The 25,473-nt window shown below is 45.8% G+C and overlaps 3 protein-coding genes across 4 annotated transcripts in view; 2 read left to right on the top strand and 1 right to left on the bottom strand.

Annotated features, from left to right (window-relative positions):
* The first annotated feature begins 6,959 nt into the window (after positions 1–6,959).
* LOC134866908 (putative nuclease HARBI1) lies at positions 6,960–8,655 on the top strand. Its single transcript, XM_063887119.1, has 4 exons — positions 6,960–7,622; positions 7,707–7,822; positions 8,018–8,129; positions 8,228–8,655. The coding sequence occupies exons 1-4, from the start codon at positions 7,193–7,195 to the stop codon at positions 8,602–8,604; spliced, it is 1,035 nt and encodes a 344-aa protein (XP_063743189.1). The 5' UTR covers positions 6,960–7,192; the 3' UTR covers positions 8,605–8,655.
* A 2-nt stretch (positions 8,656–8,657) lies between these two features.
* Positions 8,658–10,440, bottom strand: LOC134866909 (uncharacterized). 2 transcript variants are annotated; one of them, XM_063887120.1, is made up of 6 exons: positions 10,070–10,440; positions 9,813–9,880; positions 9,468–9,641; positions 9,318–9,376; positions 9,177–9,227; positions 8,658–9,049 (listed from the first exon to the last, which is right to left on the bottom strand). In XM_063887120.1, the coding sequence occupies exons 1-6, from the start codon at positions 10,222–10,224 to the stop codon at positions 8,939–8,941; spliced, it is 618 nt and encodes a 205-aa protein (XP_063743190.1). In that variant the 5' UTR covers positions 10,225–10,440; the 3' UTR covers positions 8,658–8,938. The 2 variants fall into 2 exon arrangements, with proteins under 2 accessions (XP_063743190.1, XP_063743191.1); XM_063887121.1 differs by lacking the exon at positions 9,177–9,227.
* Positions 10,441–19,319: 8,879 nt separating this feature from the next.
* LOC134866850 (5-hydroxytryptamine receptor 2A-like) overlaps positions 19,320–25,473 on the top strand; it is a 32,111-nt gene continuing 25,957 nt past the window's right edge. The window contains exon 1 of the mRNA XM_063887022.1: positions 19,320–19,942. Within this exon, the coding sequence (XP_063743092.1) occupies positions 19,495–19,942 (448 nt within the window). The 5' untranslated portion in view covers positions 19,320–19,494. The remainder of the gene's footprint in view (positions 19,943–25,473) is intronic.

Raw genomic sequence — 25,473 nt, forward strand, 5'->3', positions numbered from 1 at the left:
GGAGAGGATTTACTGAACCAAATTGCATCACAAACAAAATATGCAACATACAACAGAGATGATTGATGAGCAGGGTTCAGTCTAAACCAGTATCAGGGTCTCTGCTGCCTTTTACCGTGCGCCCTCAAAACAAAATGCAGATTTGATGTTAAAGAGCTGCCAGGAAACAATCTCTCTGTGGGTCAGAAAGGGTTTAATGAGTCCAGAGATATGAGATGGGGTCAGATGTCTGGTGAGACGGCAGAGACAGCTTTGTTTTTAAGAAGCTCCGATTCAACATGCAGAGCTGCAGACTCTCGATGCAGAGCTGCAGACTCACCATGCAGAGCTGCAGAAACAGATTCAGCAGGCTCTCAATGTTGATCTGCAGGCTCTTAATGCAGAGCTGCAGGGTCTTAATGCAGAGCTGCAGGCTCTCGATGCAGAGCTGCAGACTCACCATGCAGAGCTGCAGAAACAGATTCAGCAGGCTCACCATGCAGAGCTGCAGGCTCACCATGCAGAGCTGCAGGCTCACCATGCAGAGCTGCAGGCTGAAGCAACAGGGGGTCTCTCTCTCTGGGTCTGCTGCTTGAACCCTGAGACTTTCAGAGTCTCGTGGCAGAGTGTTGAAGATCTGCAGCCTCTGTCCTCTGTGGAATCTCCAGCTTTTAGAAAGGTTGTCAGCCAAATCCCCGTTAACACACCAATGACCAGGTGAGCTAACGCTGCATAGAGACTGGTTCCTATCCAGCAGGTCACAGGGCCGTGCAGAGGCTCCACTAACATGTTATTAATGACACACAGAGACGTCACGGTACCGGTATCACATATTATCCAGCCCACTGAAACGGAGCAGGAGTTTAACCTCTAGCTCTTCCCTCATGTTCAGCATGTACTGCCAGATAGAGAGCTTTAATTACTGAGCTGCAGTAAACTACATGTTAGCATTTAAAGCCAAACTTTAGAGGTTATTCTGGTGAGAGTGACTCAGAGTCACTCAGAGTAGTGTAACGCATCACAGTTCAGAGACAGTGATGATGTTATGTACCTTATTACTTTCAGAAGACAGGAGTGAGGAACATGTACTGGATTACATTCTGGAAGTCACTTGCCCATCACTGGTTCCGAATACTTCTTCCACCTCAGTTCAGTACTCCTGGCAGCTGTGGGGAATTAAAAAACGTCCGTCAGGTCTCTGCAGGAACACCCGTGATGTTAGTGTTGTGCTTTATGTTCGGAGGGAGATTGATTTTCTGACACTCGGGGGAGAGAAAGCGTCTGTTCAATACTAAGTGCAGAAGAGATGATGTGAGAAAAACCTTGAGGTCTCGCTTCCTTTAGAGACAGACAGTGTGAGTCACTGAGAGACTGCAGGGACACTTGCTTTCTGTGCAGGGAACTCTTCTGCCAGAGTTACAGAAGATGCAATAAGTATGTGCAGCACAGGGATAGAGTGGCAGATATCGCAAGCTATTCTTGCACATTTAATATTGCACATAAAACCAAAAGTGTTTGAGTTACTCTCTATTTGCTTTGTTATTTGTATCAGTAGTGATATTTATTTAATAAGGGAGTCCAAACATATGGTGCAAACAGCTGGGCAGTAAATAAATAAACACAACCAACAGGCAAGACAAACAGTGATTACACTTTCACTATGACGTAAACAAACACATTTTCTCATCAATGAAATGAAATGAATACGAACAGAGTGTTTTGTACCTAAATCATCGACAGCATGTACAATTAAGCCAAAATAAGTTAAGCATTAAGCTGTTATGAACAAATAAAGCATCTAGATAAGGATCGTCGTCTCTGTGCACCAGCCAATGAAATGCAGGCATCTCTTAATCAGAAGGTTAAAACAGCTCATCAGGTTCATGAAACGACTGTGGTATAACATACTTTGCATAACACAGGTTTGTAATATTATAAAAGAACATGACATGCACTAAAGGGTTAGGGTGAGGCTAAAGTACTGAAAGGCCTTTTTACTGCAGCAACTCAACAACCTGTTACCCTTTGATTTATGAACATGAGTGTTTTAGATTTACGTCCTAGAAAAGTGACACAAAGCTGTTCTAAAAACAAGTCCACTGACAGACTGTGTGATGTTGAGCTCAAACACCCCGCAGAAAAGACGAACATCTCCAGCAGCTACCCGTGTGGATCTTCCACAGCTCGTGTTTCTGTGTGTGAACCCGTAGGCAGGGTAACAGAAGACTGCGTTGGCTACCTCACAGCCTGCTAGCCAGGTTTTTCACTCATACCAATTTGTAGAAGATCCTTGGTGTAGCTCTCTCTCCCCCTCCCTCTCCCCCACCCCTTTGTAGAAACTTGTTGAATGGTTAAATCTGGTCTTGGAGGTCCTTGTTTTAATGCCAATGCATCTGGATTTGCACTCCGACTAAAAGGAACTTCTCTCAAAGACACGATGGAGCTGCACTGAAGGCCAGCCCTCTTGGGAGTAGTACGTGACTTGATCGGAGAAGCTGCCCACTTTTTTTCTCAGTTACGTATGACGAAAGCGGGTAAGGGCAAACCCTCCAGGAACCCGGAGAGACTGCACTGAAAGCTCTGATATCTGAAAGAAATGCATTTTACATGAGAGTCTACGAGAGACCCCTGGGGCGGTGTGCAACCTGACTGAAACCACACCTAAAGGGGCGGGACCGTCTGAAGCACGACTTTAGTCTGATTGGACGATGACGTTTGTGACAGACCTAAGAGCACTGATTAGACTGCTGCTGAGTTAGAAACACAATCCCTCTCTTTCCGTTGGTAGTGGGTCGCACAAACCGCCCTCGCGCACAAACCGCCCCTGGAATGTGAGTATAAGGAGAATGTGGAGCTCCATACTAAGCACAACCTTCCCGCAGCTGTGTTTCCCTTGTGGACTTACTGAGACGTTATGTTAATAAATACTGTTATACTTTACAGAGAAGCTTCTTGTTCTATTTCTGACCAACTCTTTTTAATCCACTCACTAACTTTAGCTATGGAGCCTATAGGCCAAGCTATGTATTCATTGGCTAAGTAGCCGCGTTAGCTCTTCACTTAACAAACTAGCTACCGTAAGCTTTCTATCTAACAAACTAGCAATGTTTGCTATCTAACTAGCTTATGAACTTTAGCTATAATACCAACAAGCTATCTATTCATTAGATATAAAAATAAGTCCATGTGTCAGCGCTGCAATTCCAGGAAGAGTCTGGTGAATCAACATGACTCCCAGAGTCTCTCCGGCTGGACTTCAGCTGGCAGAGTGAAGGCACCTCAGCGGTGACTTTACGTTGCAGGCCTGTAGGCAGTGGCGTTTGGTTATATAACTTTTGTGTTTTTAAAGCCCTTTGTTTCTCAGACTATAGGCCACTTCTTCCCCTCCAAAAAAGTCATTACCACCTCCGAGAGAAGTCCGAGCAAACCGGAGGTGGCGTGACACGGCTGACATTTCAAGTATGTCAGTATTTTAAGCCGGCCTCATCCCCCTTTGTCCTGCAGGATCATTACTGCACCGCCTGTTTAAAAAGCAAAGATGTAAAGGACGCCCCCCCCCCCCCACACACACACACACACACTGTCACAGATTCCCACAGAGCCACCTGAAGGGCACTGTCTCATAAATGTTGATTGACAGGTGATATTTAGCAGGGTGAGCCACGGGAGAGGAGAGACTCAGTCAATATCCAGGACGACACACACACACACACACACACACACACACACACACACACACACACACACACACACACACACACACACACACACACACACACACACACACACACACACACACACACACACACACACACACACGTTTACACATCTATCTAATCAGTTCTGTGAGAAGTTCATGTATAATGCAATATTGTGTTGTTACAAGTAGAAGTGCATGATGACCAGGGGACACTAAAGAGAGACGCACACAGCTGGAGACCAGGGGACACTAAAGAGAGACGCACACAGCTGGAGACCAGGGGACACTAAAGAGAGACGCACACAGCTGGAGACCAGGGGACACTAAAGAGAGACGCACACAGCTGGAGACCAGGGGACACTAAAGAGAGACGCACACAGCTGGAGACCAGGGGACACTAAAGAGAGACGCACACAGCTGGAGACCAGGGGACACTAAAGAGAGACGCACACAGCTGGAGACCAGGGGACACTAAAGAGAGACGCACACAGCTGGAGACCAGGGGACACTAAAGAGAGACGCACACAGCTGGAGACCAGGGGACACTAAAGAGAGACGCACACAGCTGGAGACCAGGGGACACTAATGAGAGACGCACACAGCTGGAGACCAGGGGACACTAAAGAGAGACGCACACAGCTGGAGACCAGGGGACACTAAAGAGAGACGCACACAGCTGGAGACCAGGGGACACTAAAGAGAGACGCACACAGCTGGAGACCAGGGGACACTAATGAGAGACGCACACAGCTGGAGACCAGGGGACACTAAAGAGAGACGCACACAGCTGGAGACCAGGGGACACTAAAGAGAGACGCACACAGCTGGAGACCAGGGGACACTAAAGAGAGACGCACACAGCTGGAGACCAGGGGACACTAAAGAGAGACGCACACAGCTGGAGACCAGGGGACACTAAAGAGAGACGCACACAGCTGGAGACCAGGGGACACTAAAGAGAGGCGCACACAGCTGGAGACCAGGGGACACTAAAGAGAGACGCACACAGCTGGAGACCAGGGGACACTAAAGAGAGACGCACACAGCTGGAGACCAGGGGACACTAAAGAGAGACGCACACAGCTGGAGACCAGGGGACACTAAAGAGAGGCGCACACAGCTGGAGACCAGGGGACACTAAAGAGACGCACACAGCTGGAGACCAGGGGACACTAAAGAGAGACGCACACAGCTGGAGACCAGGGGACACTAAAGAGAGACGCACACAGCTGGAGACCAGGGGACACTAAAGAGAGACGCACACAGCTGGAGACCAGGGGACACTAAAGAGAGACGCACACAGCTGGAGACCAGGGGACACTAGACTCCTTCTGAGGTCACTGCAGATATTGGTTATGGTTATTGGTCACGTTGATCCCTGACAGAAAAAAACATTTGGTGACAAAAGCAGAAAAAGAGGACAAAAGAAAATAATGAAGAAAAGTTGACTTAAAATAATTTGACCCAAAAAAATGGACTAAAAACTAAGACAGGGTCTAAAACACACACTAAAAAGACCGGAATAATTCATAATCTACGATTTCAGTTTTCTGTCTCAGCCTCTGTTTCTTTTATTTCATCCTCTCCTTTCCTTCATTGCTGGTGTGTGTTTTACATTCTTACCTAAGTCTGTTGGTATTTTTAAAACTAAGTGTAATGTTCATTGTTTTTTTCTGCTCTCTCTGTCTGTAGGGCTCATGTGTGGCCGGGGATTCACTTGGCTGCAGACGAGGCTCACCTGTTGCCAATCACCCAATCAACCGGCTCCTTAAGAGCCCAGTCCTCCCTCCCATCGTGTCAGATGGTTCCATGTAGTTGGAGGAACCAGAGCAACTCCCTGCTACCCAGCTAGCTTCCTAACCATCGCCTCCTGTCTTTCTGTTTGCATTTTCCATTAAACACCTTCAAACTTTACCTGCAACTTTAAAAACAAAAACAGAACTCAGAGGAAAAATATCAAAGTTGACCATGAGGAGAACATCTGTAAACTATCTGACAAATGAAGCACTATTGAAGAGCCAAATCACAGCTAACACAATATAGTAGTGGGGTATTATTTACATTCAGTGTGGCATGTTAGATTAGATATGTGTTCAGTGTAAAGCCTCTGCTAGAGGATCGTCCTCTTCGCTCTACGGCTCTCAGACAAAGTGAGAGAACGAGGACCTTTCAAATCAAACAAATTTGGGGGGGAAATCGAGTCCGTCATGCAACATCCATGATGTGTCAAACTATATTTGCTGAACTATTTGATTTTACTTTATAATCTCCAGCGTTTTTCAATGAACTTTGTGCCAGAAAAAGGTGACGAGAGATCCTTTAGATCCTAATGCAAACATCTATCAGGGTCTCTATCATAAGAAAAGCAGACATTGAATACATGTGTAGTGGGGTGCTTGGGATGCAGCTCAGGGCCTGACTCCTCCCCCAACCACTCCCCTAATTAGGGCGGAGTATACATTGCACCTGCTGCATTTGTTTAGATTAAGTTTCTATTTTGTATAGACTTTCAAATGTTACATTCTAGATAGCGATTTTAATCCCATTATATAATGAAGATCATTTTAAGTGATTCTTGTTGATTTATAACCCATTATTTTGTCTTCCAGCTGCGTTTTCCTGAGTCTCCTTTTCCTTTTGATTTACAATTAATAAAAGTGACTTTATTCTGAAACGCGTCTCTGCCCCTCAGTCCTGAACCTGTCCTGCTCTTTATGGTCATATCCTGGGGTGCAAGTCTCCAGGTGGCGTTGTCGGTCCTCCATCCCACTTCATTATAATTCAAATGTAACCACACCACCCCGCCGCATATAGATCCTCTGTGTGTGGCATTGAGAGGGTCCGACTGCATTGTACAATCCTGAAGTTTATGATGCCCATACTCAGACTATTGAGTTAAGTAATCCAGCCAAGGATCACACTGAAAATGTCACCACTCAAATTAAACAAGGGTTTGAATCCACATTTAGGCAGCATACTGTCCCATCTTTGGCCCCCTTCATTACTCTCACTAGGACTGCTTTCTGAAAGGAGGACAGGGACACTAAGTCAACAACATTTAAATGTTTAACAAAAACCACACACACACACACACACACACACACACACACACACACACACACACACACACACACACACACACACACACACACACACACACACACACACACACACACACACACACACACACTCTGCAGCTCCCTGGTCTCCGGTGCATACAGCAGCTGCAGTCATTTGCGTGCTGCGGTTCGTTCACAGGGGCCTGTACTACGAAGCTGGTTTTCTGGCTTACCGGGGTAACTTCGAGAGTAACTTGGTCACGTGCAGCGTATGTTGCTGGTTAACCCATACTACGAAAGTTGGATATGTTAAAACCGAGGTATGCTGCCATGGCAATATACGTAGGATCCCAAAACTGGTCTTCCCAGTTTTAGTTCTTGGTTAACCCTAGGTTTCCGATTAACCACACCCTATTTAGACACCACTCCTCCACCGACATGTCCCCTAAAGACAATGCCAGCATACCTGGACGATCCGTACGATATAGGCGCGCAGATTGTGAGGGGCTCTCTTCGGAGGGCGAGGGTATTTAGAGACCGCCAGAATCCGCTGGCGTACCCGGACGATGTTCTCCATGAAAGATATAGATTCTCAGCTGAGGGAATTCGTTACCTATGCCAGCTGCTCGAGGCGGACGTCTCTAATGTAACCCGCCGAAGTCAGGCCCTCACAATCGAGCAAATGTTATGTCTTTCATTGCGCTATTTCGCCAGCGGACAATATATGTATTCCATCGGTGATGCTGAAAACCTGAGTAAGAACACTGTATGCCGGGTGATACGGAAGGTGGTACTTGCTCTCACTAAACTGGTGGATGCATTTGTTGTATTCCCTGGCCATTTGCCTGCACGTCAGATAAAAGAAGGGTTCTATGCAATCGCTGGTAATATGCCACTAATCTAAAAATAGGTAATTTGCACATTTCATAATTGTGACTGGCAACTGATTTGACTAACAAAATATCTAGGTTTCCCAAGAGTAATTGGAGCCATTGATTGTACGCACATTCCTATCAGTGCACCCCTGGGAGAGCATGAGCGGGATTTTGTGAATAGAAAGTCCAAACACACCATCAATGTCCAGGTAATACACAAGACTAACAGATTAACAGTAGGCGTACATTGTACAGTCCACGATTCATTGGAATAGGTAATGTCAACCTGTGAATTCCTGTTGTCATGTAGAATGATTTCCTGTCCTCTGCATGGGGTGGTGTCATTTACATGCGCAACAGCATGCCTCACCTGTTATGTTCCTTACCTGTGCACATATTCTTAGATGACATGCGATCACCACTATATGATCACAAGCCTGGATGCAAGGTGGCCAGGGTCAGTCCATGACTCCCGTATATTCAGAGAATCATCACTGTCTGACAGATTCCACCAAGGTAAAAGTCCTATATCGATTTACCTGAAGTAATATGCTTTAATAGTGAACATGAAATCAGTGTGACAGTTGTTTAATTTTTCCTCCATTTCATCTAAGGGCAATTTGATGGAATCCTGCTGGGGGACCGTGGCTACGCATGCATGAAGTTCCTCATCACACCATTTCCTGATCCACAAACAAGGCAACAGAGATCATTTAATCATGCACACAGTGTCACTAGGGCCAGGATCGAAATGACATTTGGCATATTGAAGGCCCGATTCGCCTGCCTGAAGGTCCTTCGGGTCAAGCCAGACAGGGCCTGCCAAACCATAGCAGCATGTGTGGTTCTTCAGAATGTCGCCACAATAAGGAAGGAAAGAGTGCCCCCTCATGATCCTCCCCCACCCCCTGATATTACTGATCCAATCACCCTGGATCATCCAACAGGCCGTGCTGTCAGGGATGCCATTACCAACCAGTTTTTCCAATGAATTGTACACACCACAAATTAAATGCACAAAAATAAAGACATGTCACACCAATCTCTGATATTATTCATTTATTAGATGACTCTCTTTCCTGCAAGAAGAAAAGGTGACGAAAAGCCAGATCAATGACACACATATAGGGTGTGGGTAGCCTATATATTAATGGAGTGATAAGACAATACCTTCTTCTCATGTTCCAGCTTTTCAATTTGTAATTCCAGCTTTCTGATCTCCAGCCTCTTCTTTGTGCGGTCCAGCTCCAGCACTTTCTTGTATAAACTGCGGACATTGTCCACTGTGGCCTACACAACCCCCACCCCATGTTGTACACATTAGCCTAGTATGCATTATATTCAGTAATTAAACAAGGAAGGAGAAACTGTACTTTGTCTGACTGTGAGGTCCCTGGGAGGGAGGCTTCAGGAGGGGAAAGCTCCTCCAAGTCCTCCTAACACACACACACACACACACATTGCATTAATGACACAGGTCACTTGATTCAGACAGTACTGACAAATGATGCTCACCCTCCTAGGACATTAATGTGGCATATAGTAGCAGTAAAGTGTTTTAACCTGCATGTGTGTGTCGGAGGGGGCGTCATCATCGTCATCATCATCATCATCCTGAAAAGATTCAGAATTTTACGCTGCACCCATACTTTAGGGGTGACATAGCCTAATTTACATGTCATGGATGTTATCCATTTGAATTACCTGTGTCAGAGGATGAATGCATCCTGGTGGCTGCAGGGTTGTGATGTTTCCACCCTCGACTGCATGCAACAGAAGACACATGTTACTGATGATTCAGGGGAAGAAAGCCAAAATACTCTAACATGAAGAACGATGAATGCCATACATTACCTTGCACATAGAGGGTGGACATTTCAGCTGCCCCAGGGTTAGACTGTACCCCTGCCACCCCATCCATCATCACCCTGCCACTGTTGTTGGCTAGGGCCAACTCTTCAGCAAGAGTAAAGGAGTCTGGTGCCCTCCCTCCTCCTGTGCGCCTTATTTCTACCTTCTTCTTGTTGGCTGTTAAAGACAGACACATTTAGCTCTCTCTGACAAGACACACACACACACACACACACACACACACACACACACACACACACACACACACACACACACACACACACACACACACACACACACACACACACACACACACACACACACACACACACACACATTCTTACTTACCATTCTGAATGATGTTTTTGTACTTCATCTTCACCTGCTGCCAGGTCCGTTTGGCGCTGCTGGTACCTCTGGAAGTATTTAAGGGACATACACAGAATTAGTGAAGGGGACTAAACATTCAGTTGTCCTGCTTCATTTGTGGTTGCACATACGATACAGTAACGTTCCGACTGTTATTGTACATCGTCCTGACATACTGTATTCAGGTTGGGATTATTTTAACGGACATATAGAAGTAAAGAAATAGGCCTACTTACGAATTTACGCGGTCTGTAATTTGCTGCCAACACCCCAGTCGCGCCTTGTTTGCTGCCGCGGTGTTGGATTTAGCAGCCAGGGTCGGTTTATACTCTTCATAACTCCTCATTATGATCTCGCATTCCTCTTCTGTGAAATAGGGAGAGCCCGCCATGATCGAGAGTGTTTTTTTGCGCTGGTACCACCCCTTTTATGTGAACGCGCAGTAACTCTGGTTGAGTGAACACAGGTTCAGCTGATCAACTTCATAATCAGCGTCGTAGTACCGTTTAAGACCAATCAAGATGTCCAGGTTTAGTCAACCCCGGGTTACCGCGGAAACCCTGAGTTAGTTCTAAGTAGGTTGAACTCCGTTCGTAGTACAGGCCCCAGGTCTTTGAACCTGACGCTCCAGATGCTTCTTTGTCAACAAACAAACAATCACTTACCTTCAAGTTGTTTAGCAAAGAGGCGGGCACTTTATAAGAATATCAGGCTGGCGATTCAATGAACCATCTGTCAATCAAACTCTTACCGGAGCCAGTATGAGTAGAAGTTCTGGAGGGTTTTACAGCTGCTGAGACAAACTGTGACAGGAGGATCATGTCTCTGCGACCCTGAACGTCAGGACATGTTCTCAGCACACCTATAATTCATCTTTACTGACTTAATAGTGATCAGTAAAACATCTTCAGTGTGAAATTAGATTCTCTCCAAAGCCAGCAGGCCTATCTCCAGTGTGATGCGCCCTTACTCCATGTGTTATGGTACGTAATATGTGACGTCACCACACGGCGCACGTAAGTTCTGTCCAATCACCTGTGATGATCCGTGCGTGAGTCACGAGGGATGTAGTTGAAAGTACAGTGTCGATATTCCTAAAATAAATATGCCTGGATGAAGGCTAAAGAGAGAAGGAATGACTCTCTGCTTAATCTCCACTAACGCGAGTGAAGGAAGACTGCGCCTCCATGCTCAACAGGTTATGGGCCCAGGGAAAGTTGGATATAAGATCGTTTTTTCGGAAGAAGTTTAACGCGAAGTATTACACGGAACTTCTACAAACTATATGGACCAACATGGAGTTAAGTGAAGAAGTGTCGGAAGAAGTTTAACGCGAAAGCTAACGAGCTAGCTTAAACAGAGTATAGCAAGGCACGCTAATCGGCCACGCTTGTAAAATGGCAAGCAGAGCAACGGGAGTGAAGGACGACTGCGCCTCCATGCTCAACAGAGACCTTTCCTTTTGGTCTTTCTTTGTTCTCATTGATTCGTTCATTTATTTTCTCATTCAGCTCCTGTAGTCTCACAATGCCCCCATACCCTTTCATCACGCTGCCTAATCATTACACCCAATAAAACCACAGAGGCATAATGATGAAACATGGAGGAGATTATTGGAGGCAGAGAGACTAAAACTGTCTGAGAGTTCCCCTTCACTAACCCACACTAACAATCCTCATTTCATTCTGCTTTAATTAAAGTCCGCTCACAAAGTAAAAGAGACGTGATGGAGGAGCAGCCAGACCATGCTTACTGAGCAGGAGGTGCTCACTCCCACTCCGTGATGGAGCCACACCCTACTCACTCCCACTCCGTGATGGAGCCACACCCTACTCACTCCCACTCCGTGATGGAGCCACACCCTACTCACTCCCACTCCGTGATGGAGCCACACCCTACTCACTCCCTCTCCGTGATAGAGCCACACCCTACTCACTCCCTCTCCGTGATGGAGCCACACCCTACTCACTCCCTCTCCGTGATAGAGCCACACCCTACTCACTCCCTCTCCGTGATGGAGCCACACCCTACTCACTCCCACTCCGTGATGGAGCCACACCCTACTCACTCCCTCTCCGTGATGGAGCCACACCCTACTCACTCCCACTCCGTGATGGAGCCACACCCTACTCACTCCCTCTCCGTGATGGAGCCACACCCTACTCACTCCCACTCCGTGATGGAGCCACACCCTACTCACTCCCACTCCGTGATGGAGCCACACCCTACTCACTCCCACTCCGTGATGGAGCCACACCCTACTCACTCCCACTCCGTGATGGAGCCACACCCTACTCACTCCCACTCCGTGATGGGGCCACACCCTACTCACTCCCACTCCGTGATGGAGCCACAGTGAAGTGGGGAGGGATGAATGGTAAGGGGATGTAGGGGGGAATAAGGAGAGGAAGGGAGGGCACCAGGGCACTGTTTATTATATATACAAACATGTACTGAGGGCGTTAGAGACTGAGTTCTGCTTTTTACAAAAATAGATCAATAATAATAGGATATATCTTTTAGAACCCAACAGCACAAAGTATGGTTTAATATTGTTAAATTGACAGATGCGTGCAGAATGCTGCTTATAAGAAGCCAGCATGACTACTGCACATTCTAAAGCCCTGATCTTAAATTAGGTAACCAGATAACACAAATATGGGACTGCTAAATCTTACTGCAGCCTTTTCCAATAAGGGTTTGTGTCACACTTTTCGCTCTATTTACCGAGCGTTAAAAGAAGATCTTGTCAGATGCAGAGAGGTCACTAATCTCTGACAGCATCTGACCTGCCTCTTATTCACTTTGGGGCAGTGTTTGCTTCGACATTCCTACTTTACTTCCTCTGGACTGTGGTGAATGAGGCTCCCCCTTGGCCAGATCATACGTCACTTCGGTCTCAATTTCCACTGCTACGAAGAAACTCCCCCAGGCTTGTCCTCGACTCCTCCTCCTGGACGTCTCCTTCTGGACGTCTCCTTCTGGACGTCTCCTTCTGTTCCCAGATAGTCAAGCAGGCGGTCCAGGAGCTCTCCGGCCTCTTCCCCAACGTGGCCATCAAGAAGTGACCCCCGCCGTGCCTCATTCACCACAGTCCAGAGGAAGTAAATTAGGAATGTCGAAGCAAACACTGCTCCAAAGTGAATAAGAGGCAGGTCAGATGCTGTCAGAGATTAGTGACCTCTCTGCGTCTGACAAGATCTTCTTTTAACGCTCGGTAAATAGAGCGAAAAGTGTGAAACAAACCCTTATTGGAAAAGGCTGCAGTAAGATTTAGCAGTCCCATATTTGTGTTATCTGGTTACCTAATTTAAGATCAGGGCTTTAGAATGTGCAGTAGTCATGCTGGCTTCTTATAAGCAGCATTCTGCACACATCTGTCAATTTAACAATATTAAACCATACTTTGTGCTGTTGGGTTCTAAAAGATATATTCTATTATTATTGATCTATTTTTGTAAAAAGCAGAACTCAGTCTCTAACGCCCTCAGTACATGTTTGTATATAGAATAAACAGTGCCCTGGTGTAAAGAAGGCCATTATTCATCCCTCCCTACTGTAGTGGAGGAGACTGCCATAAGGAATGGGACCGAGTGGATGTGGAAGATCCATCCGGTTGATTCCCCACGCAGAAATGGCGGCGCAGAAGGTGCTGTGCGTATTGTGAAGAAGGAACCCCGGAGCCTTGGGAAGGAGTCTCAAATGAGCTACAGTGAGTTTCATATAACTCTCCACTTGGCGGCCAGCCTTGCAAATGAATGCCCAATTGATGCCAGAATGCAGAGCAGGGAAGACTGTATTCAGTACCTGACACCAAAAACTCTCCTGCTTGGACGAGCCTCTCAAAGTGGAGATGTCAAGACGTACGACTTCACGCACTATCCTTACAAAAGGCTCAGGGAAATGCAAACAGAAGTGAAGAAGTTCTTGAAATGTTGGAGTCAACTGCCTGGCCCCAACCTCTTCATCAGGAGTAAATGGCACACTGCGGAGAGGAACGTCACAGTCGGGGACTTCGTCTGGCTGTGTGACCAAAATGCAATGAGGGGGCCGTTCAGGCTTGGCAGAGTGGTCAGCACCAATCCAGACAGCAAGGGCGTTGTGAGAGATTTCAGAGTCTGTCCAAGCCACTGTGTTCCTGTGACGAAGGCTGTAAAGGCAAAGGAGACCAGCCCCGGTGGGCCAAAGGAGAAAAGTCAGGCCACCGTCCACATTCAAACGCCGTATGCGATCAGAAGCATGGTAGGTTCATGTACATGCTCGGGAATTATAATGTCCATGCAATTTGTCTACTTCAACTGAGATGTATGTTCCTACTTCACATTAGATATTTTCTGTTGTTTATTGAAGTTATTGCTGCTTTCATATGCACAATGTATAATTGCTTACGTCTCTTTTTTTGTCTGTTTTTGTATTTAAGGTTTTCCACCTAATGACTAACTAGTGAGCTATCGGGCTCACACCTGGGTTCAGAACGATGGAAGGACCGATGGGTAAGGTGTAACAACTGAAATCTTTATGGTCCAACTCAAAGAATGTCCTAACATAATTTAGGGAATAGTTTGTCTAAACTTCCTCAAAAGCTTTCTGGCAGAGAGATGGATGAGAAGACTACTCTCGTATCTGTCTCGGAATACATAAGGCCACAGCTACCAGCCTATTAGCTTAGCTTAGCATAAAGTCTAATCAGCCAGCTTCTCTATGTCCCGAAGTAACAACAATTTTAACCCCCCACCCACAGGTATGGTTAGGCCCCAGAAAATAAAATCATAAGTCGAAAAATAAAATAAAATAAAATTTAAATTAAAAGAATAAAGTCAAGTTAAGCAAAATCAGTCTGAAAGAACCGGTATAAGGGAAGAAAAGGGAAGCCGTGGTGTCCTCTAGAGCAGCGGTCCCCAACCACCGGGTCGCGACCCGGTACCGGGCCGCGGGCCATTAGGTACCGGGTCGCAGGCCATTAGGTACCGGGCCGCAGGCCATTAGGTAGCGGGCCGCAGGCCATTAGGTCCCGGGCCGCACAAAACGTTAGAATTTTTATTGATTATCAGTCTAAATATGTTTTATTTTGAAAAGTGACTTCTGGCGGAATGGCGCATGCGTCTGTGCCTCTTGACAGGTCTCCTGGCGATGCGTCATTAACGATTATCGAGCAAATGTAGGCCGGAGAAAATGAAGGGCGGTCCGTGAAAATATTGTCTTAGATGAAACCGGTCCGTGGCGCAAAACAGGTTGGGGACCGCTGCTCTAGAGGCAAAAGCGATGCTCTGCGGACAACATGTCTCGCGACCTGTCAACAGGCATTCGTAACGGCAAGGAACAAAAAAGGAAAATATAAGAAGTCAATGAAAACAGGCCAAGAAAATAACTACTAGCCGTGAACAAACACACGACTGTCTGCGTGTCCACGCCGTACTTAAATCCCACTGAACTAATAGGTCAGACAAGTTACTGAAGTAGCCACGGCGGGCTAGTATTATGCTAACGTTATCACAGCTTTCAGACGGAGGAGGATGCGTGAGAGCCGGTACCAGAACAGTTGGCTGCAATAAAATCATTGGCCTCAGAAACGGAGGAAAGTCTCTTCCTGGATCCATCCTTCACTGTGATGTTAAGCCTTGCAGGGAAAAGCAGTGCCGGCTTGAAGCCCCGTTGATAGAGTTCAGACATCACTTCTTGGTACTCCCTGCGCTGCTCCACTATCTCAGAAGGATAATCCTCGTAGATTGCAATGGGGGTCCCACGGTACTGGAGCTTGCCTCTCTTAGCTCTGGCCTCACGGATGATCTTATCTTTCTGCTGGAATCTGTGGAGCCTGATGACCACGGGTCTCGGTCTCTGACGCGGTCCTGGCTTGTTGGAGAGTGTACGGTGTGCTCTGTCGCAATCCGGTGGTGACTCAAGAACGCCGTCACCAAGGACCTCAGACAGAAGCTCAGAGAAGAAGATGGAGGGTTGAGGCCCTTCGATGGACTCAGGCAGGCCAACGAGCCTGATATTGTTACGGCGGCTGCAAGACTCAATGGTCTGTGGGCTTAGCTTGTAGCTTGGTATTATGCTCAGCTAGCTTTGCACACATCGATTCCAAACTTTGTATGCGTCCGTGCTGTTCGTTAGCGTTGGATTCAAGCGAATTAATTGAGTAAGTATGGTCGGAGACTGTGGTTTGAATGCAGTCTAGTCTGGCTTTGAGCGTAGTTATAGTAGCCTTGAAATCCGCAGAGATAGCATTGCGGGGTTCTTCCAGTTGGCTAGCCAAGATCGCCATGTTGGAAGTCACCGCCAGTTGCCGCAGCGAGTTCGCCCCAGGCAGACTGCTCCTTCTTGCCCGATTGGGTGTTGTTGGGAAGCCATAATCCAGCACCAAAGTGTTCAGGGTGGAATAAGTATTTACTTGGCGATGGCCAAAGACAAAACTATGGGGATTTGAAATAGTAAATGAATAAAAGTCACGGGAGCTAGACTCTGCACTGCCTACCCCACCGGAAGTCCTCCCAGATTGCGGTCTTAATGCTAAACTAAGCTAACCAACTGATGGCTGTAGCCTTCGACACATTGCTACTGATTTATTTCTGTAAAATATAAGTGGTTTGTGTTTCAGTACGTGGGTACATTTAACTAATGTAACGTATTTTAATAAGTTATGTTTAATTAGTAAACATTTAACTAATCTTTGTTGTGTAAGTTACATATCAAGTCAAGGATGGACCGTAGTGTACACATAGCCTACAGTTAAAACTTCATACGTTTGCTAACGGCCGAGTCCGGAAAACACATCTGCGTAACATCCACGTACGGACACCAGCGGACCTGCGTGGAGCGTCGAAGGCGTTTTCGTCGCCACGTCACAAAGATGTCTCGAGGACTCGGCCATTAGCAAACGTGGGAAGTTTCAGGAGAGGGAAGGGATGAAGGGTCCAAAAGATGAAGTGATGGATGGATGAAATGAAACATGACGGTTGGTACAGAAAGAACTGGGATCATATTTCTAAATGCGTGTTTTGTATTATCGTGTATTATCTCTGATGTTCTGTTCTACCTAACCCTCTCCGATGAAACAGGAAATACATAACCGTAAAAAGAACACATACTGTGTGAGTGAGCCAGGAGAGGAAAGGTTTTATGGTCTTCTTCGGTGTGGTGACGTCTTTTTGTTCCTGTTGTGCCGTTACACAGTTTGTAATCCACCTGAAGGGAAGTGCAATGAGGAAAATGTCAGCAGCGGCAGGACATTCAACAAATTCAATACCAGACAGTTTGCAGCCTTTCCACGCAGACACTTCGGAGATGGTTTGTGTCTCGAGTGGTGAGTCAAAACAAAATGAATGAAATTATAACTCAGACTGTCTTTCAGTGAAAGATAAGACAGACCACATGGTGAGTTGTATAGGAGCTTAATTCTTCATTTGCAACAGTCTCCAGGTTACCGAGAAAAACACTGTTTATATGCAATAGTTCAATCCAGCAGTAAGTGGTGGTCAACTACTTCTCCCTTGGCAAATATTCCTAGGAAGTTGCAGTAAGGAAATTATATTTGGGCACGACAGTAAAAAGATTGGCTCTCCTCGGTTCCCTTCGTAGCAGTGCCACACCAACACGGACAAACACCAAGACAAGACAAACAGACGTTTAACATATGGTCACTGAAAGCAAAAGACCCCTCATTTGAAGGGATGTTGTAATTGTGATTCATTTGTGCTCTTTTCAGGCCATTAACTTGCCAGGGACTGCAGATGCAAATTACCCTCCATGGCAAAATGTGGCACACTCACATTTGTCTGAGCGCCTTTAATTCATTAGCTTTTTCTTTTTGCAGAATTTCTAAAAATGTAGATAACATGTGCCCTTCAAATGTAAATGGCCTTCAGAGGCAAGGGGAGATAAAGAGAGTGCAGTCGAGTACAAAATCAGCAAAAATGGGATGCAGTGAGTGTGAGGAGGGAGAAAGAGAGGCGCTTAAGACAGCAAGAGAGAGCCAATAGGGGTGAGAGAGGGAGGCAGCATGTGAGGGGGGAGGCAGCAGAAATCACTCAGCTCCTGATCCTCTCTGAAGACGGATCAGCAACTCTCTCCTGAAACCTGAAATCCACCGGGAAAAGCTCGTCTTATATAAGGAACAGCAGACTTTATTCCGTTGTGTATTTGCTGTCTTCTACGAAACAGATGTGGAAATATCCCTTTATTTTGGAAAAACTGGAGATTTTCTGGAGCTGAAGGAATACAGATCTTTTTTGGAGAGTTGCTGACAGTTTTCCAATGGAGGAATCCTGCGAGCAGACGGGAAACGTTGAACATCTCGGGAGTGCTGAAAAGAGGATTTTAGACATTTCATATCTGAAAGTTAGTGTATGTGACGAGAGGAGAGAAAGTTAGTTTGAGGGTAACACACACACACACACACACACACACACACACACACTAATGCGTCAAATATCATCATGTTCACCATCAATCTGCCAACGCACTCTCACAGGTGCAGGGCTGAGACAACAAGGACACTCGAGGATTTACACACACATCGCTGAACACACACACACACGTGCAGTGCTACAGTGTTCTGCAAACCCTGCTTTGCACAGGTATACTCATTAAATCTTGAAGGAAGCCGATGCATCACAGAGGCATAGAAAGTGGAGGAGAGGAAACTGACATCTGTCTGATTGGCAGACTTCAGACAGGCCTGATATTTCTAGGATGAGTGCAGACTTCAAGGAGGAGACACCTGCAAATCATCAAACAGATTCTACAATCAGAAGACGAGAGGCTGAAAACATGTGAGTCAAGATTTCTCCCAACATTTCCCTTTCTGAGCGAGACCCGACTGGATCTGTTGGTTTTTTTAGGCAAATACACTTCCGTCCATTCAGCCTGTTCTCTGCTATCACTGCTCCCCATCTGTTGATGCTCCGACACACGATTCAAGGCTGACGGAGTGAAAAACAACGAGTGACAAATGTGTGATATTCACCTGAGGGGATAAAAGCGAGTGAATGATGACGAGACTTTCCTTTTTCTTCCTCCACTCCGACCCATTTTCCAGATGGCAGCCCTGAGGCGTTTCGGTCTCAAATCCCACGCCATGAACCTGTCTTGAGTTCATCTCCAAACCCGACGCCTCTCTGGAGTCCTGAACAGATCCTGATCGGCTCAGAAACTTAGCGGCCTGAAAAATCCACCAAAAAGAAAGCTCTGGGTACATTAGGAACAGGAGACTTTGTTCCACTTTTTTTATTTGCTTCCTTGCAGGATATAGATGTGGAAATAGAGACTTTCCTCTTCCTCCTCTCCGAGCCATTTTCCAGACGGCAGTACTGAGGGGTTTCTGTCTCAAATCCCACATCTTGAACCTGTTGGAGTTCATCTCTAAAACCAACACATCATTCAGCTCCTGATCCTCCCTGAAGACAGCTCAGCAACTTTTGGTTTATTTTTGAAATACTGAAGCTTTTATGGAGCTGAAAGAAAAGTGAACCAAGGACTTTCCTCTTCCGTCCTCCACTCGGACACATTTTCCAGACGACGCTCCTGAGGTGTTTCTGTTTCAAATCTGGAAAGCCGTCGCCTCTCTGGAGCCGACCTATCATTCAGTGAGGTTTGTTTTTGAAACACTGAAGGTTTTATGGCTCTGGATGAGTAGCGTTTCCGCCTCAGATCCCACGCCATGAACCTGCGTGGCGGAGGAAACCTGTCGCAGTTCATCTCGAGAGCCGTCGCCTCTCTGGAGTCAAACACCTGGTCTCCACATGGATTCGAGGAGGGCGTTGTGAACGTCAACAACATGACGAACTCTGGATGCCGCGGCGGCAAAGACGCGGTTATTGACTTCCAGCCAGGGAACTGGACTAACCTCGAGGCGGTTTACGGCGACGAGGGCGTCCGGATCTACGCCTCCCGGTGTCAGGGCATGGCGGCGGAGAAGAACTGGCCGGCGCTGCTGATCCTGGTCGTTATCGCCGTCACAGTGATGGGAAACATCCTGGTGATCCTGGCCGTGTCACTGGAGAAGAAGCTGCAGAACGCCACCAACTACTTCCTGATGTCTCTGGCCGTCGCTGACATGCTGCTGGGCGTCCTGGTCATGCCGGTCTCCATGGTGACCATCCTCTACGGTAAGCGGGTGATTGACGCTGGTGTCCGGGCCTTCAGTTAACGTGACATTTGGTGTGTTGCTCACAGGTTCGCAGTTCCTCTCCTCACTCAGTGTCTGAATCTGACAAGACTCACTGCTCCTGCCTGCATGTTGAGGCTCTCTCTGCAGGAGGGAAGTGTAATTTAGTCGACAGCCTGAGGGATCAATCACATGCATTTGATGAAGGAGTACTTATAGTCGCATATTGATGGTTAATCACCTAGTATTACCCTGACATCACACCTGAGAACACACTCACTGCCCCTTCCTGCATGTTTGAGGCTACTTAACAGTACACTTTAGATGACAGCCTGAAGGATCAATCACATGCATTTGATGAAGGAATAATTCACCCACATAACAATGGTTTATATATCAGTCACTCACCTCGTGTTACCATGAAACTCCACGATGCATGAAGAACTTCAAGAACAAAGGAAAGTATTGATGAATTGCAAACTGCTCCTGCCTGCATGTTCGAGGCTCTCTCTGCAGGAGAGAAGTGGCCCAGGTATAATGTAGACGAAAGCATGAAGACTAAATCACATGCATTTGATGAAGGAATTCTCAACCCACATTATACTGGTTTATATATCAGTTGCACGCCTTCAATAGCCATGAAATCTTTCCTCCACGATGCAAAGAGAATTTAAAAAACTACTCCTGCCTGCATGTTTGAGGCTCACTCTGCATGTAATTCATCTGGCAGCATGAAGACGGAATCACTTGAGTTTGGTGAAGGAAGACTTGCCCCACATATGGAAGGTTTATTAGGAGTTAATGATACCATCCTGCCTGAGTGTTGGAGGCTCTCTGCAGAACAGAGTCGCCCTGAAAGGATGGAGAACATTAGCCCCTTAAAGTATGACATACTCATTTCAAAGAATGACTTCACCAACCAAATCGGTGGATGGATTGTTAATGAGATTATTCGCCTGTATCCTGCAGCATGGAGACAGATGCTGCAGGAATTTATAGTAATATTTCACCCTGAAGAACTTCTCTGCCTCTACCAAGTACAAGACCTGAGTACTTCTACTTTTACTCGAGTACACAATCTGAGTACTTCTACTTTTACTCAAGTACATGATCTGAGTACTTCTAGTAAAGTGCTTGATCTGAGTACTGCTCCCCCCTGTTGGAACCTGTTTTTCGGTGATGATCCAGCTGAGCTCTCTCTGGAGTGTGTCACGAGCCACTGCTCACTCGAGGAGCTTAAAGCCTCGCGTCTGAAATCCATTTGCATGAAACAAGTGGCGGTAAATTAGTCTGATGGAAGAGCGCTTCCCTAAAATAAAAAAGGCCCTTCACTGCTTATTACTCGCCTTCCCGCCTCAGACAAAAGAAGCCATTGGCCTCGATGCTAAACACAAACACACAGCGCAGTTATCCTGCTCGTGTTTCCAGTCGTCTCACATCAGCTCAGCGACTCTAATGGCAGAGCGGACCAGCAGCATCTCAGAGAGGGTGGCTAAGAGAGCTGGAATCCAAAAGAAAGTGATAGAGAGATGAGCGGTTATTAATGAGGCTGCAAATTAGTCTGTGGTGGGGGTCACGGCTGTGCAGATTACATTATTAATGAGGTCAGAGGCGCTCATGCATGAAGTAACAGGAGGAGATAACAGGTGGTCATTTTACAGGGACTCTATCCTGCTCATTTTCAGATTTCATATTGGTATAAATTCGTCGTCTACTTTACCCTTAATGGGACCATCATTTACTCAATGAACACCAGGCTGTATTGAAAAAGACTTGAAGGTGGAGATTGAGAGCATTATCTCATCAGGAAAATGTTAACTAAGGTCATACATCAAGTTAGAAAGAAGGGTAATTTACTCTTAGACTTCTATGCAATCTCCGTTAAAGAGTCCCCTGATGTATTCCCTGTTTTACTCTTAATGGGACCCTCATTTTTAAAATGAACACCAGGCAGTATTTAAGAAAACTTGAAGGTAGAGATTGAGAGCATAAACTCATCAGGAAATGTTTTCTGAGGAAATAAATCAAAGAGGGGATTTTCTCGTAGACTTCTATACAACCTGCTCTACAGCTTACACGGCTTTATCCCCTTTATGGGACCATCATTTACTCAATGAACATCATGCTGAAGACGAGTTGAAGGTAGAGATAGAGGCCATACACTTATTGGGAACATGTTTGCTGAGGAAATAAATTGAGAAAGAAGTAGGATCATTTCCTCATAGACTTCTATAAAATGAATACCAGTGAAAACCCTGCTGGATATTTGAGGGATTCGGAGGTTAAAGCTGCATGAGGGGAAATACTGAGCCTATTAAATACTATTAACTGCTTTGTGTTGGGTCTCAGGTGTCCCAGTGATTATTTGTAGATCCGCTTTATGGCACAAATCTAGCTGACAAACAATTCAAAGGTCTTGGGAAATTTGGGATTAGCCTCACCTGCTGGCTGTGTTGACACTGTGGACAAACAGCTTTATTCCTGTCTGCTTTACAGAACAACAGCACATCCTCCTGTGGAGTTTGGGGTTGTTTCTTCCCGTCCTCACTTTATTTTGGTCATGCATTCCCCAGGGAAGAGCTGTCAAAATAAACTAGAGACAGACTGAAGCGCTTTCCCACCTGACACAATCCTCCCGACACTCTTTAAAGAGCTTCAATAACTTATGGTTTCACTCCACTGGTATATGCACCCATGATAGTTGCTTCCAGTTGAAATCTACCACCTAAAGGGTTTGTGATTTGCTCCTTTTGACAGATGGTTCCTGCAGATTTCGGGGGATTTCTTCGGAGGAAATCCAGATCCACGTCTCATTTCCCCAAAGACATCTAGAGACTTTGAAAGCCAATAGTTATTTAGGGTGAGATTCCCTCTGCAGTGTGTGAGACGTTCAGTCAGGTCAGCACACAGCAGGCAGAATATGGTTTCTGCAGTTTGTCAAATTTGAGCTGCTTAGGAGGCAGAAATAATCTCAGTCAGTTGAGCTAAACTCAGTGTGAAATGCTTGGGAAGCACAGAATCCTGTAGAGAAACGTTATGGAGGGAACTCAGAAATAGAAATGTTGTTCTTTCTTTAGTGAAGGTCATCTTATATTCTCCAGTAGCTAAATGTTTGTTCTGCTGCTGTTTATGTTATTATTTGAAGTCGTTTTTATGCTTTTCTTTTGAAGACATCTTTGGGCACCTGGTGTAATTGGAAACAGGTGGGAGCAGAGCACCTGTAGGCTAGTGTTTTTGTACCACAAGAAGGCCTGAGGAGAGGCGCAGGGCATTATATGTAGGAAACCTGTTCATGTATTTTGTTAATGTTGGTAAATGTACATCTTCAGTCTTAGCTTGCAGCTCCGGTTTGACTGAAATCCTGTGTTGAATACAAACACCTTTAAGTGTGCAGACACAAGTGCATCTGTTTGGCATGCACACGCACACCTCCAACAGTTTGCTTTCTGCATAAAGCAACTTCAGCTCCCTCCACTCAGGACAGGGCTTTTGTGACTCAGTTGCTCTGTAATCCCTGCCACTGGCTCTCTTTCCCCACCAGTCTTTTGTGCTTTGCTCACTCGCGGCAACAGTGACTAACAGAGGACCATGGGAACTCAGTATGTGAGTCATTGGAGGCGCGCCGAGTCCTGCAGTTTGCCAGCTTTGATCTCTTTTCAAGATTCAATCCCACCTCATGTGCATGGTTCCTGCAAAACGAAGGTGACATTTCTGCATAAAGTGATTTGATTACACACAGAGAGGCTGCGAGCTCAGAGTTTAAACTGTCTACATAAAATAGGAACCATCCTGAGGCCCCTATTCAAACCTTTGAACTCGATTTAAACATTCGGCAGGACTTCTATAACCTCATGTGGTTGATATGAACTCACCTTACTCACAGGCACATAACTTGTATGGATGTTTCCTGGATTTAATTCCTTCCTCTTCCTCTCTCTAGGGTCTTATAGCCAGCCAGCAGGTTAATGTCTCTCCTCTTTTCACTTCAAACCATTTAACCTCTCCATCGATCCCTCACTTCTGTTGATCGTTCCTCGCAGACGGACTCAGGTCGCTTGTGTTTCAAAGTTTTCCGTTTTTATTTTAGACGTGCATCTGTGCAGGATTTGCTTAAAAGATTAAGATCTGTTTCTTCTCTCTAAATAAATCTCTGCAGTTATAAAGCTTTCGCTGCCTGTAAATCCTCCTATTCAGGAACAAATACAGCCTTCTGGAGGCAAACACAGCACATCTGTTTTTATTTACTCCCTCTGTCACCTGTCTGCCACATATCGATGCTTTTTCTATGTTTTGCCACTGAGTGAACTACTATTTTCTGCTTCGCTCTAATGCAGTATTTTCACCTGAAAGTGGGCGGGGCCTAAAGCTTGGCTGGTCGTGACGTTAGCGCCCTCATTCTATATTCCTAGATAAACCCCAGGGAAATGTGTAGGAGAATGCAAGAAAAATGTGGAATACCTTCCTAAGAACTCATAGGATGAAACCCTCCTGTGTGTAAGGCACATTTGACTTTGCATATCTTGCAGGATCCACAGTTTAACATCTTATTGTCTGTCTGTGTTTCTGTGCAGTTTGTATTTGTCCTGGTAGGAAACAGCTTTGTGTTTAATTAGCAGGACCCATCAGGGATGCACAGACTTCCTGCCTGCAGCCCGTTATAGATAAAGTGATTACATGATGACATGACTGCGGCACACGTGGAACAGCAACGTGGAGCAAATGGCATCATGAAGGCAGAAGAAGGTTAAATAGATTAAACTCGGCTGAGAGATTTCCACTGAGGACGTTCTGGAGGGAAAGCCCTCTGATTTAGGATTTAATAATCTGCGCTCACATTTTACCCCGAGAAGTAGGGCAGTGTAACAACAAGCGTTATATAACAGAAAACCTCTGTTTCCATGACTGTGAGAAAGGGTTACATCTCTGCACTGTTATACAAGTCTCTACTTTAAAGAGTCCTCTCCTGCTGATGTTCAGGTGTGTATCAGTATGTAGCGTCTCTACTTTAAAGAGTCCTCTCCTGCTGATGTTCAGGTGTATATCAGTATGTAGAGTCTCTACTTTAAAGAGTCCTCTCCTGCTGATGTTCAGGTGTATATCAGTATGTAGAGTCTCTACTTTAAAGAGTCCTCTCCTGCTGATGTTCAGGTGTATATCAGTATGTAGAGTCTCTACTTTAAAGAGTCCTCTCCTGCTGATGTTCAGGTGTATATCAGTATGTAGAGTCTCTACTTTAAAGAGTCCTCTCCTGCTGATGTTCAGGTGTTTATCAGTATGTAGTGTCTCTACTTTAAAGAGTCCTCTCCTGCTGATGTTCAGGTGTATATCAGTATGTAGAGTCTCTACTTTAAAGAGTCCTCTCCTGCTGATGTTCAGGTGTATATCAGTATGTATTGTCTCTACTTTAAAGAGTCCTCTCCTGCTGATGTTCAGGTGTATATCAGTATGTAGTGTCTCTACTTTAAAGAGTCCTCTCCTGCTGATGTTCAGGTGTATATCAGTATGTAGAGTCTCTACTTTAAAGAGTCCTCT

The sequence above is a fragment of the Eleginops maclovinus genome, chromosome 7 (genome assembly GCF_036324505.1).
Source record: "Eleginops maclovinus isolate JMC-PN-2008 ecotype Puerto Natales chromosome 7, JC_Emac_rtc_rv5, whole genome shotgun sequence".
Taxonomy (NCBI): Eukaryota; Metazoa; Chordata; class Actinopteri; order Perciformes; family Eleginopidae; genus Eleginops; species Eleginops maclovinus.